This window comes from Taudactylus pleione, unplaced genomic scaffold, assembly GCF_031769625.1.
Source record: "Taudactylus pleione unplaced genomic scaffold, aTauple2 ptg000860l, whole genome shotgun sequence".
In the NCBI taxonomy this organism is placed as follows: Eukaryota; Metazoa; Chordata; class Amphibia; order Anura; family Myobatrachidae; genus Taudactylus; species Taudactylus pleione.
In genome coordinates this window covers 1022606-1036689 of record NW_028285262.1, presented here as the reverse complement: position 1 = coordinate 1036689, position 14084 = coordinate 1022606, and the positions used below count along the sequence as shown (strand labels likewise).

Below are 14084 nucleotides of genomic sequence, written 5' to 3'. Positions count from 1 at the left end.
CCTCACTCTCCACAGCTCCCCCTGTCTGCTTACTCTGTACCTGGCAAGGTGCGCCCTCACTCTCTACAGCTCCCCCTATCAGCTTACTCTGTACCTGGCAAGGTGCGCCCTCACTCTCTACAGCTCCCCCTGTCGGCTTACTCTGTACCTGGCAAGGTGCCCCCTCACTCTCTACAGCTCCCCCTGTCGGCTTACTCTGTACCTGGCAAGGTGCCCCCTCACTCTCCACAGCTCCCCCTGTCGGCTTACTCTGTACCTGGCAAGGTGCGCCCTCACTCTCCACAGCTCCCCCTGTCGGCTTACTCTGTACCTGGCAAGGTGCCCCCTCACTCTCCACAGCTCCCCCTGTCGGCTTACTCTGTACCTGGCAAGGTGCCCCCTCACTTTCCACAGCTCCCCCTGTCGGCTTACTCTGTACCTGGCAAGGTGCCCCCTCACTCTCTACAGCTCCCCCTGTCGGCTGGTGCAAGACTTTCCCTCATCCACAAGCGCTGCCGTCTTGCTCTGCAAAACCAAATTCTTTGGTGGCAATGTTGGCATGCCAGCAGGTATTAAGGTGTGCAGCTCCGCCAAAGATATACGGTTTTGCAGGGCGCCTTGGCCTGGTTGCGCTCGGTAAACGAGGCAGCCATTTTGACAGATAAGCCAACATTCATGAAACCGTAGCCTGCCAATTCACGGGTGACCTCACAAAAGAGCCTCGTGTGCATTATGTCTCTTTGGCGTCACTAGTGATGTGCTTGAATATTGATTCATTAAATTATCCTGCAATACGGCTGCCTCCATTTTGTTTAGGGGACAGGTCCGCTGTAAAGTGAAATATGAAAACTCCATTACCCTATTCACACCCGAGATCAATGTCCTACATACATCCTGATGGCTCCTCTATGATCAGCTGATGTAATGTCCCCAGCTCACACCAGCACCCGGAGACCTATGTTATTTAAGTGCAATAATTGCCCCATTCATTCCTGATCCGTTGCTGCCAGGCTGTGAAGGGACCAGGCCTGGTTTCCACTTTCCAGCAGCGTGTCGCCCTTGTGACTGCACGCTGTGCGCCAGGGAGACGGCAGAGACCTGCAGGCAGATACAAAGGGTTTCTTGTAGGGGGAAATCCCACGTGCTGATCATTCTCGGAAGCCTCTAATAACGTTGGTGTAATCTGTCCGGACGTCTCTGTGGGACTAAGTGACAATGAGTATACAGCGTCTGTCTATCTCTTCTAGACTGATGGAGACCGCGCGGGAGATGACCAGGGAATCCCTACCCATTAAGTGTCTGGAAGCAGTTATCCTGGGAATGTATCCTTTTAATGGTGGCTTATTTACACTCCGTACCATTTGTAAGCGGACGGTTCCGGTCATATATTTTACTGATCCCTATTTTTTTATTTTTTATGGTCAGTCTGTAATTACTGGCGAGTGACACCTGAAGCCCTATGGACACATTAATTCCTCATGCTAAATCTGCATCATGTCCTGAAATGCTCTGTGCTGCTGCAAGCATCCTGATAATCTTGGCTACACTATTTACTGCCCTCTTTCCTATCTAGTGAGGAAGAGATTAGTGATGGCTTCGCCCATAGCTAGATGGCCACCCTAAATAATGGCTGTACTGTATTGGCATTTTCTGTGAGCACGCAACCGGTAACTGTATTGTGCCAGTCTTAGAGTAGTCCACAAACACCTAAGTTGCCCTGGGGTATGCGATTTGAGAAGGCGTTTGGGTTACATTCACAAATACCCTTACCGAGGACATTGGTAACTAAGATATTTCCTGCTCTTGTCGGCCATGTTACGCTCTTAAATGCCCCAAACAATGACCCTTCTGACAGGACTATGAGGAAAAGGCACCAGTCACGATCAGCCCTTGGCAGGAAATATCTTTAGTTCTGAGGTTAAATTCTTAGATGCAGAAGGTTAGTATTGACGTTGCCACCTGCGGGTGGGTACAGCAGCTCGGCCCTTGTACCAGGTGCCCATGTAGGCCACACACGCGTTGCCTACACCATTTACTGACGGCCTGTAATGCTGTCAGACCTCCCGGTGGGCACAGAGCTGACACAACCCAGTTGCCTGTGTTATTTATATATAACGGGGGCTGTACAGCTGGCAGCCTGCGGGTCAGACCTGTCACCTGCTGTATGACAGAGAGATTTACTCAGGGACCACAAACATGAAGAAAAAAATAATCTAACCGTGACATTAGTAAGAAACCATATGAATAATCACATACATGTATTTATGGGAGGCACCGATATGTATTTATTTCATATTCATGGCGTTCTGTACTCAGATCTGACTTTATGTATCAGCCCAGTAAAACTTAGTCACGAGGAACGGTCGCTGGGATTGGCCAGGCATTTCTGGCGGGTCACTGCATCCTCCCAGGTGGTGCGCGCTCTGGGGAATGCAAATTGATTCGCACACACCGAAAAAAAAACCATATGCACCAATGAAGATCTGCGCAATCCGGCACTTGTGAGCGCTTGCAGTAGCGGGCTGGGGGAGGGAAGGGGCGTAAAGTGAAGACCTTTTTGGCACAATTGTGAACAGATGCGCAATGACTCATCAATACCCGTCAAAGCTGCGCAGATTTTGCCATCAAATTAAATGTTTTAAAACATGGACGGGGGTGTATTTTGCGTAAAACCTGACGTGTAAGCAGCGCGTGCAGACCTGAACGCATTTTGGGAGTTTTGCAGAAATCCTCCCTATACAGTAGAGTATAAGACCTGGGTTCTGTATACATCGCTGTAGTATGGTCATTCACAGTATAGCGCAGTAATAATAAATAGCCACCTGAGGCTAGATCCTACCTTATCTGATTGCAGAAGGAGCAGGCTGTTAGACAGTAACCGGTAGTAATTATCTGGTGCTGCGGCTGGTATGTTGCGCATTGCAGCCGTTTAGTTACTGGTAATTCCTGCTTTATAGGAGACTCTGTGTAAGGGTCATTGTAAGACCCCCGAGTTCTGCAGTATAATTATTGTACCAGCGTGAGTATGTGACGCTCCGTCCTAATGTAGCTCCTCTCAGTGTCATTGTAAGACCCCCGAGTTCTGCAGTATAATTATTGTACCAGCATGAGTACGTGATGCTCCGTCCTAATGTAGCTCATCTCAGTGTCATTGTAAGACCCCCAAGTTCTGCAGTATAATTATTGTACCAGCATGAGAACGTGACGCTCCATCCTAACGTAGCTCATCTCATTGTCATTGTAAAACCCCCGAGTTCTGCAGTATAATATATTGTACCAGCATGAGTACGTGACGCTCCGTCCTAATGTAGCTCCTCTCAGTATCATTGTAAGACCCCCGAGTTCTGCAGTATAATTATTGTACCAGCATGAGTACGTGATGCTCCGTCCTAATGTAGCTCCTCTCAGTGTCATTGTAAGACCCCCGAGTTCTGCAGTATAATTATTGTACCAGCATGAGTACGTGACGCTCTGTCCTAATGTAGCTCATCTCAGGGTCATTGTAAGACCCCCGAGTTCTGCAGTATAATTATTGTACCAGCGTGAGTATGTGACGCTCCGTCCTAATGTAGCTCCTCTCAGTGTCATTGTAAGACCCCCGAGTTCTGCAGTATAATTATTGTACCAGCATGAGTACGTGACGCTCCGTCCTAATGTAGCTCATCTCAGTGTCATTGTAAGACCCCCAAGTTCTGCAGTATAATTATTGTACCAGCATGAGAACGTGACGCTCCATCCTAACGTAGCTCATCTCAGTGTCATTGTAAGACCCCCGAGTTCTGCAGTATAATATATTGTACCAGCATGAGTACGTGACGCTCCGTCCTAATGTAGCTCCTCTCAGTATCATTGTAAGACCCCCGAGTTCTGCAGTATAATTATTGTACCAGCATGAGTACGTGATGCTCCGTCCTAATGTAGCTCCTCTCAGTGTCATTGTAAGACCCCCGAGTTCTGCAGTATAATTATTGTACCAGCATGAGTACGTGATGCTCCGTCCTAATGTAGCTCATCTCAGTGTCACTGTAAGACCCCCGAGTTCCGCAGTATAATTATTGTACCAGCATGAGTACGTGATGCTCCGTCCTAATGTAGCTCCTCTCAGTGTCATTGTAAGACCCCCGAGTTCTGCAGTATAATATATTGTACCAGCATGAGTACGTGACGCTCTGTCCTAATGTAGCTCATCTCAGTGTCATTGTAAGACCCCCGAGTTCTGCAGTATAATATATTGTACCAGCATGATTACGTGATGCTCCGTCCTAATGTAGCTCCTCTCAGTGTCATTGTAAGACCCCCGAGTTCTGCAGTATAATATATTGTACCAGCATGAGTACGTGACGCTCCGTCCTAATGTAGCTCATCTCAGTGTCATTGTAAGACCCCCGAGTTCTGCAGTATAATTATTGTACCAGCATGAGTACGTGACGCTCCATCCTAACGTAGCTCATCTCAGTGTCATTGTAAGACCCCTGAGTTCTGCAGTATAATATATTGTACCAGCATGAGTACGTGATGCTCCGTCCTAACGTAGCTCATCTCAGTGTCATTGTAAGACCCCCGAGTTCTGCAGTATAATATATTGTACCAGCATGAGTATGTGACGCTCCGTCCTAATGTAGCTCCTCTCAGTGTCATTGTAAGACCCCCGAGTACTGCAGTATAATTATTGTACCAGCATGAGTACGTATCGCTCCGGTGTCATTGTAAGACCCCCGAGTTCTGCAGTATAATTATTGTACCAGCATGAGTACGTGATGCTCCGTCCTAATGTAGCTCCTCTCAGTGTCACTGTAAGACCCCCGAGTTCTGCAGTATAATATAATGTACCAGCATGAGTATGTGACGCTCCGTCCTAACGTAGCTCCTCTCAGTGTCATTGTAAGACCCCCGAGTTCTGCAGTATAATATATTGTACCAGCATGAGTACGTGATGCTCCGTCCTAATGTAGCTCATCTCAGGGTCATTGTAAGACCCCCGAGTTCTGCAGTATAATTTATTGTACCAGCATGAGTACGTGACGCTCCGTCCTAATGTAGCTCATCTCAGTATCATTGTAAGACCCCCGAGTTCTGCAGTATAATATAATGTACCAGCATGAGTATGTGACGCTCCGTCCTAACGTAGCTCCTCTCAGTGTCATTGTAAGACCCCCGAGTTCTGCAGTATAATTATTGTACCAGCATGAGTATGTGACGCTCCGTCCTAATGTAGCTCCTCTCAGTGTCATTGTAAGACCCCCGAGTTCTGCAGTATAATATATTGTACCAGCATGAGTACGTGACGCTCCGTCCTAATGTAGCTCCTCTCAGTGTCATTGTAAGACCCCCGAGTTCTGCAGTATAATATAATGTACCAGCATGAGTATGTGACGCTCTGTCCTAACGTAGCTCCTCTCAGTGTCATTGTAAGACCCCCGAGTTCTGCAGTATAATTATTGTACCAGCTTGAGTACGTGACGCTCTGTCCTAATGTAGCTCCTCTCAGTGTCATTGTAAGACCCCCGAGTTCTGCAGTATAATTTATTGTACCAGCATGAGTACGTGATGCTCCGTCCTAATGTAGCTCCTCTCAGAGTCATTGTAAGACCCCCGAGTTCTGCAGTATAATTTATTGTACCAGCATGAGTACGTGACGCTCTGTCCTAATGTAGCTCCTCTCAGTGTCATTGTAAGACCCCCGAGTTCTGCAGTATAATTTATTGTACCAGCATGAGTACGTATCGCTCCGGTGTCATTGTAAGACCCCCGAGTTCTGCAGTATAATTTATTGTACCAGCATGAGTACGTGACGCTCCATCCTAACGTAGCTCCTCTCAGTGTCATTGTAAGACCCCCGAGTTCTGCAGTATAATATATTGTACCAGCATGAGTATGTGACGCTCCGTCCTAATGTAGCTCCTCTCAGTGTCATTGTAAGACCCCCGAGTACTGCAGTATAATTATTGTACCAGCATGAGTACGTATCGCTCCGGTGTCATTGTAAGACCCCCGAGTTCTGCAGTATAATTATTGTACCAGCATGAGTACGTGATGCTCCGTCCTAATGTAGCTCCTCTCAGTGTCACTGTAAGACCCCCGAGTTCTGCAGTATAATATAATGTACCAGCATGAGTACGTGACGCTCCGTCCTAACGTAGCTCCTCTCAGTGTCATTGTAAGACCCCCGAGTTCTGCAGTATAATTTATTGTACCAGCATGAGTACGTGACGCTCCGTCCTAATGTAGCTCATCTCAGTGTCATTGTAAGACCCCCGAGTTCTGCAGTATAATTTATTGTACCAGCATGAGTACGTGACGCTCCGTCCTAATGTAGCTCATCTCAGTGTCATTGTAAGACCCCCGAGTTCTGCAGTATAATATAATGTACCAGCATGAGTATGTGACGCTCCGTCCTAACGTAGCTCCTCTCAGTGTCATTGTAAGACCCCCGAGTTCTGCAGTATAATTATTGTACCAGCATGAGTATGTGACGCTCCGTCCTAATGTAGCTCCTCTCAGTGTCATTGTAAGACCCCCGAGTTCTGCAGTATAATATATTGTACCAGCATGAGTACGTGACGCTCCGTCCTAATGTAGCTCCTCTCAGTGTCATTGTAAGACCCCCGAGTTCTGCAGTATAATATAATGTACCAGCATGAGTATGTGACGCTCCGTCCTAACGTAGCTCCTCTCAGTGTCATTGTAAGACCCCCGAGTTCTGCAGTATAATTATTGTACCAGCATGAGTACGTGATGCTCCGTCCTAATGTAGCTCCTCTCAGTGTCATTGTAAGACCCCCGAGTTCTGCAGTATAATTTATTGTACCAGCATGAGTACGTGATGCTCCGTCCTAATGTAGCTCCTCTCAGTGTCATTGTAAGACCCCCGAGTTCTGCAGTATAATTTATTGTACCAGCATGAGTACGTGACGCTCTGTCCTAATGTAGCTCCTCTCAGTGTCATTGTAAGACCCCCGAGTTCTGCAGTATAATTTATTGTACCAGCATGAGTACGTATCGCTCCGGTGTCATTGTAAGACCCCCGAGTTCTGCAGTATAATTTATTGTACCAGCATGAGTACGTGACGCTCCATCCTAACGTAGCTCCTCTCAGTGTCATTGTAAGACCCCCGAGTTCTGCAGTATAATATATTGTACCAGCATGAGTACGTGACGCTCCGTCCTAACGTAGCTCCTCTCAGTGTCATTGTAAGACCCCCGAGTTCTGCAGTATAATTTATTGTACCAGCATGAGTACGTATCGCTCCGGTGTCATTGTAAGACCCCCGAGTTCTGCAGTATAATATATTGTACCAGCATGAGTACGTGACGCTCCCTCCTAATGTAGCTCATCTCAGTGTCATTGTAAGACCCCCGAGTTCTGCAGTATAATTTATTGTACCAGCATGAGTACGTGACGCTCCGTCCTAATGTAGCTCCTCTCAGTGTCATTGTAAGACCCCCGAGTTCTGCAATATAATTTATTGTACCAGCATGAGTACGTGACGCTCCGTCCTAATGTAGCTCCTCTCAGTGTCATTGTAAGACCCCCGAGTTCTGCAGTATAATATATTGTACCAGCATGAGTACGTGACGCTCTGTCCTAATGTGGCTCCTCTCAGTGTCATTGTAAGACCCCCGAGTTCTGCAGTATAATATATTGTACCAGCATGAGTACGTGAAGCTCCCTCCTAATGTAGCTCATCTCAGTGTCATTGTAAGACCCCCGAGTTCTGCAGTATAATTTATTGTACCAGCATGAGTACGTGACGCTCCGTCCTAATGTAGCTCCTCTCAGTGTCATTGTAAGACCCCCGAGTTCTGCAATATAATTTATTGTACCAGCATGAGTACGTGACGCTCCGTCCTAATGTGGCTCCTCTCAGTGTCATTGTAAGACCCCCGAGTTCTGCAGTATAATATATTGTACCAGCATGAGTACGTGACGCTCTGTCCTAATGTAGCTCATCTCAGTGTCATTGTAGTTTTAGGTGCATGAAATGATTTTCGCCGTATTAAGCTCCCAGCACAAATCATTTAAGGTCTCTCCAAGCATCGGTCTGAGCAGGAGACAGGACTTAATAGGGGAGGAAGCACAGATCCCCATAGCAATTCTCTCCTATTCCTTAATTGGTAACGCTCTCCGCATTCAGAGATTGATCCTGTGTTATGAATTGTTATCTTCTCGTAGGCCGTATAGAAACAACGCTGAGAACGGGCTGAATTTTAATTAGAGGGTTGTTTCAAGGTCTATAAATGTTAAATAATATCTATAGCTAAATGTTATTCTGCTCAGATACCTCTGTATCTAGTGTAAGGAGAAGGACCGCTTCAATTCCGCCCCCCGCAGGCAATAAAACACTGCCTCTGGTGGCCACATGGCAAATGGCAGCAGGCTTTAATAGTGTTATAAAACTGTGGCTTGAGGCACCCCCAAAAAATGCATGAACTAGAGGACAGGGCTGCATGTGACAGGGGCAGTGACATAATGTGAGGAGGGGAATGGAGGCAGCAGGAAGTCACAGACTGAGAGTTATATAGTGGGAGGAGCAGGATCCCCAGCAGCACAGAGTATATCAGGAGATGAATGATGTGTCAGTGAGGACAGGGCTGCATGTGACAGGGGCAGTGACATGATGTGAGGAGGGGAATGGAGGCAGCAGGAATCTACAGACTGAGAGTTATATAGTGGGAGGAGCAGGGTCCCCAGCAGCACAGAGTATATCAGGAGATGAATGATGTGTTAGTGAGGAGAGGGCTGCATGTGACAGGGGCAGTGACATGTTGTGAGGAGGGGAATGGAGGCAGCAGGGAGCCACAGACTGAGAGTTATATAGTGGGAGTAGCTGGGTCCCCAGCAGCACAGAGTATATCAGGAGATGAGTGATGTGTTAGTGAGGACAGGTCTGCATGTGACAGGACATGAGGAGGGGAATGGAGGCAGCAGGAATCTACAGACTGAGAGTTATATAGTGGGAGGAGCAGGGTCCCCAGCAGCACAGAATAGTAGTAATGTCACACTGATGTAAGACAATTCTGCTGTCATATACAATTCTTATTGAAGGAAGAGCTCTCTTTCATATAGAATTGAATGTTTTTCCTTTTTCGGGGAAGAGCCATATAATGTTGAATCATATCAATAACATGCAAGTAGGACTTGTATATTGTAAACTATTATGTACTTGTAAGACCTAAATGTAATAAATGTACAGTATCGACAGGGATGTTCACGTAAAGGGACATTATACGGAACCAATATGGTGGCTATATACATTGGATAGATGCATTGCAGGAAGATGCAGGCCCCATACATCAGACCTATACCGATGGCTTAAGCTGGGTACACACCTATGCAATCGTCGCGCCATTCTTTGGATTTTGACCCATTCATGCGATATCGCGAGTGTGTGCGCACCTTCCATAATCTTTTATCGGAAAAAAAGTGGTCGGATGGACGGATGGATGCAGTCTAATATTCATCCAATTTGACTGGGAGAGATTAGACCAGAAGTGCAGCGTGCGCTCCTTCCACCGTTCCTGCCATTCTACATCAGCAGCGCCGCCGCCGCGGTGGATGGTACTATAATTTTCTTTCGATTGAAGGTCGCCAGTATGATTGTATAGGTGTGTACGCGCTTATCGGCGCTGTGGTCGGGATTCAGATCAGGAGGGAAGTCGATCGAACCATCGCATCGAGAAAGTGATCTCATAGGTATGTACCCAGCGTTACTGATGTCCTGGGTCTCTGAGACTTCCGCGGACCCACAGATTGCTGACCTTATAATAACCCAGGCTGCATTCCCTGACAGGCTTTACAGGTCAGGGCTCTACGTACATAGTAATGCAAATATTACATATTTATTAGTATTTACAGTACAATCTCCTGTGCCACGTTCCAGTACTTCCCCCAGCACCCTGCGGCTGTCCCCATGTATACATAGATTATACGTTGCTAGGATACGGTTATGAGCATTCACAGTATATGTGAGATGAGCGGATTAGCGAGATGTCATTTTAATCAGGTCACATACTGGCTGCTGCTAACATCTTACTGAGCACTTCTATCTACACACAACCATATTATAGCTATTCCTATAAGTACCTCAGAGATGAGAGCCGGTGGCTAATGGGAGCCGCAGTCCATCTTGGTGCCAAATTCGTTAGGCTCCCCTATCCTAAACTGATAGCTAGGACCCCTATTGTCACCTGTGTCCCCTCATCTAATGCAGATCTGCTGTACTTGTGTTTTATCGCTATCATTTCCAGATTTATTGGAAATTATAGTGTTAAAAAGGAGCATTATGAAGTTCCAGGTTTCCGGCCACACCTCGCTGATTTTGCCTATGTCTGCCCATAAGGAGGATGACTTAGTCACAGGAAAACGTAGTGTATATGGTCAGATTATGGAGAATGCGCACACACTGGACCTAATTCAGAGCCGGACGCTATTTGCGCTCGCTCGTTCAGAAAAAAGGGGTGGCTATTCAAATGAACCGTTCGCTCTTTGCGGTCTGTTCACGCCTCTAGGTCTAAACGAGCGAACCAAACATGAGGTCGTTTTTTGGTAAACTACGCCCCCTGGCCGCTCGCATCCTACGTCATGTCCGCTATTTATTAGATTAATCAAGTACATCGACCAGCGTATGAACTGCTCGCTATTCTTGTGGTTGGTTTTTCCTACCGTAATCTTGCGAGCAGTTCTGACTATAAAATAACCCAGTGACGTGGTCAATGACGCTGCTGTATTAATTATGCACACCCATAAAACGCCCGTTTTGACCTTTTAAGCACGCCTGCGTTCGGATCTCCACTCCCCGTTTTCAAGCACCTTCCCCTGTTACCACCCACATACGCCTCCTCCTGTCACTCAAATAGCAGGCATTCGCTGTTTAGCGAACAAACGATTTTCGGCCGCACTGACTGGTTTGCGCATGCGTATTACGATCCGTACGCATGCGCAGTTGTGCAAACATCGCTCGGAACGAACAAGCGGCCGCTTACGAGCGGCTCTGAATCAGGCCCACTGCTCCATGTCGGAAGACTGAGGCCGAGAGTTTCTGTTTTAGCCGACCGATTGGATAATCAAAGGAATGCATTTTGCGGACGTTTTTAACCGTTTTATCAGAGAAACGCCAAAACGAACGTTCATACACACTATGCACTATTCTAATAAATCACTCCCGATAACCCGATTATTGCTAAATCAGGCAAAAAATTGTATAGTGTACCAAGCTTTCCAGTGTAAATTCTAGCTAAATAATCATTTCTGCTGATAAATCAGGACGCGAGATGATTTTGATCAATGACGACAATTTTTATTTTCTTTTGTTTAAATTTATCCCTGTAGTATCTCATTGTAACTCGTCTGTTACTTGTCTGTGTCTATAATAACATGCAATTAACCAATTAACGTCCCTAAGCAACGTGTTTATGGATGGACAAGCCTAAGAGGTCTGACCTGTCCCTAGGTGCGCTGTGTTACCTGCACTTAGTACGAGTCACTAGTCAGATAAATGGTAATTAGCATTATTTATATTTCCATGTGCAGAATTTTATTCTAAAGTGATATATTTAATATAAAATCTGGAGTAAAGAAAGCTGGTTGTATGAAGTTTGTATCACTTCACTGTGTAACCCGTTATTTGGCAATGTTTGTCCTCCAGCAACACGTCTTTCATATACTAGTTATACTGTATTGTTGTTACATTTGTGTCCTTTCTGCGGCAGCTACATTCAGCTGTTTCCGAATGTCCACAATTCACATTCAGGTGAAAATATAATAATAACATAAAATGATAATATAATGTCAGTGCTTGTCCAATAAAGGGTCAATGGCTGCCGAATGTAGTTGACTCTTAATGGACAACTCAACCTGAAATTTTAGGAACCCCCAGTAGCCATGTCCGGGTCACCTCCAAGGTGTGAGGCTACTTCTGGTGCGGTGACCGATGTGCTGTGTTAGTACATAACACATACCTGCCTACGCTCCTGGGACCCGCAGGGGGCTCCCGAGTTTTCAGCTAACTCCCCGCACCCCCCCGGAAGAGGAGGCACCTCTCCCGCAAACCGCACATTTCCTAGAGAGAATTTTCCTGCGGACGGGCGAATTTGTGGCGGAGCTGAATGACTCTATTATATTAGAATCGTGTCATTTGGCCCCACCCCCTAGTAAATTTGTGGTATTCGCAATAATTTACCGCAAGGGGACCTGCGCGCTTCTGTTAGTTGACGCATGGATTAGAAGCGCTGCAGTGCTGGTCCAGATATGTTTTTCCAAACTACAGGGGTCTCTCATTATAAACTAATGGGAAGAAGGGGGTGTTAGGGTCTTTTGTCTGTTTTATATTAGGTATGCAGTCGGGATTCCGACCGTCGACATCCCCACTGTCTAATCCCGGCAAGAGTCTAATGATAGGCATTTTACATACGCCGGGAGCCTGACGATCAAAGGTAAGCCGGGCGCGTACAGCCGCAGGGGGGAGGGTTAGGTTAGTGCTCCCGGGGGGGACTTAGGGTTAGGCAGCACCCCGGGAAGGTTAGGGTTAGGCACCCCCGGGGGGAGGTTAGGGTTAGGCACTCCCCCAGGAGACTTAGGTTTAGGTAGCTGGGAAGGGGGGTTAGGTTTAGGCACTTGGGGGGAGGTTAGGGTTAGGCACCCCTAGGGGAGGGTTGGGTTAGTTACTATAGAGAATACTCACCTGTCGGGATCTTCACTGCCGGTCTTCCAGCTTCTGGATTCAAACTGATCCCTTATATTATATATTATTATTTTTTTGTGTTCTATTTATATTGTATTTGTATAATTTGTTTATCCAATTGTATAATTCAGCCGCATGGATATGGTCCGTCTTATGGGGGTGACGCTGAGTGTTTGCGTACACAGACACTTAATCGCTCACTCTGGAGCTTGTACTATGACACGGGGCTGGTGCCGGTTTTGATAGTCTGACCGAAGGTTGGGTCCTGTGAGGCACAAAGTGAGCGTCCCAGCCCTCGCAGAGTGAGATGCACGCTTGCACACCAGGGGTGGGGCTTTTACTGGCATTAGCATAAAGTCGCAGACGTGTCTATGGCGGCACCATGCGACTCTCAATCAAGATTACGTTTTAAATATATGGAAAAAGGAAATAATCTGTTTCCTGTGCGGCTGTTCCCGTTGTCACATTGTGCAGCGAGCCTGAGCCTTCCTGTAATGTGCGGCTGTTCCCGTTGTCACATTGTGCAGCGAGCCTGAGCCTTCCTGTAATGTGCGGCTGTTCCCGTTGTCACATTGTGCAGCGAGCCTGAGCCTTCCTGTAATGTGCGGCTACTCCTGTGACATCTGCCTCCTGTATTGTGTCTACGCCGCCTGCTATTCCCGTAAGGTGACATCGGAGTGAGAGTAGGACGTGGCGACGTGGGAGGGGCACTGCGTAGTCTTTATGTTGTGCTAACAGATGGGGATTCAGCAGAAGTAAAAATTATACGTTGCCGACAAAGTTATTCATGGACCAACGGCTGAGAACAATAACACGATGTAATCTGTGCTCCGACAACCGCCACAAACTCTCACATTTATCCTCCGAGTGTACCATAATGGCTTATCCTTTCATCATAATTATACCGTGTCGTTATTAAGTGCTGTGTATAGTAATAATATGCGTTATCCCATGGTGACCAATCAGGTGCTTGGAATCTGGTTGCTATGTGCTAGAGTACTCTGCGCATACTGTATAAGCAGCCTTTCATTAAATAAGCCCCGTTATCCTGCTAGGGCATATCATATCATATCATGGCGTCTTAGGGCCTGATCCGGAGATGGACGCTAATCACGCAGCCGCTGCGTCTGTGCGATTAATATGCTGATGCCGCAGGAGGCATCTTGTGTAATATGAAGTCTCCTGCCGGTTTCTCTGATCCGCTGCAGCATCCGATCGTCTGCGATCCCATCGGCTGGCTGAGTGACCATGGGGTCACGTAAGCTGGGCACCGCAGATGAATGAAAGTGCTCTCCATTCAATTGTTCCGCGTTTCGCTTGCGCAGATGGTAAAGCTAGTTTGTGCATACGCTAAGGAGCACTGCGCCTGAGACAGAATTACGATAACATTGAGGAAACAGTCGCTAAACCCATCGGAACGGGAGC

At 47.0% G+C, this 14084-nt stretch overlaps 1 protein-coding gene across 1 annotated transcript in view; it reads left to right on the top strand.

The window, feature by feature from the left end:
• Window positions 1-14084, top strand: part of VASH2 (vasohibin 2) — an 88255-nt gene that overhangs the window by 36893 nt on the left and 37278 nt on the right. The window contains exon 5 of the mRNA XM_088458851.1: window positions 1227-1301. Within this exon, the coding sequence (XP_088314977.1) occupies window positions 1227-1301 (75 nt within the window). The remainder of the gene's footprint in view (window positions 1-1226; window positions 1302-14084) is intronic.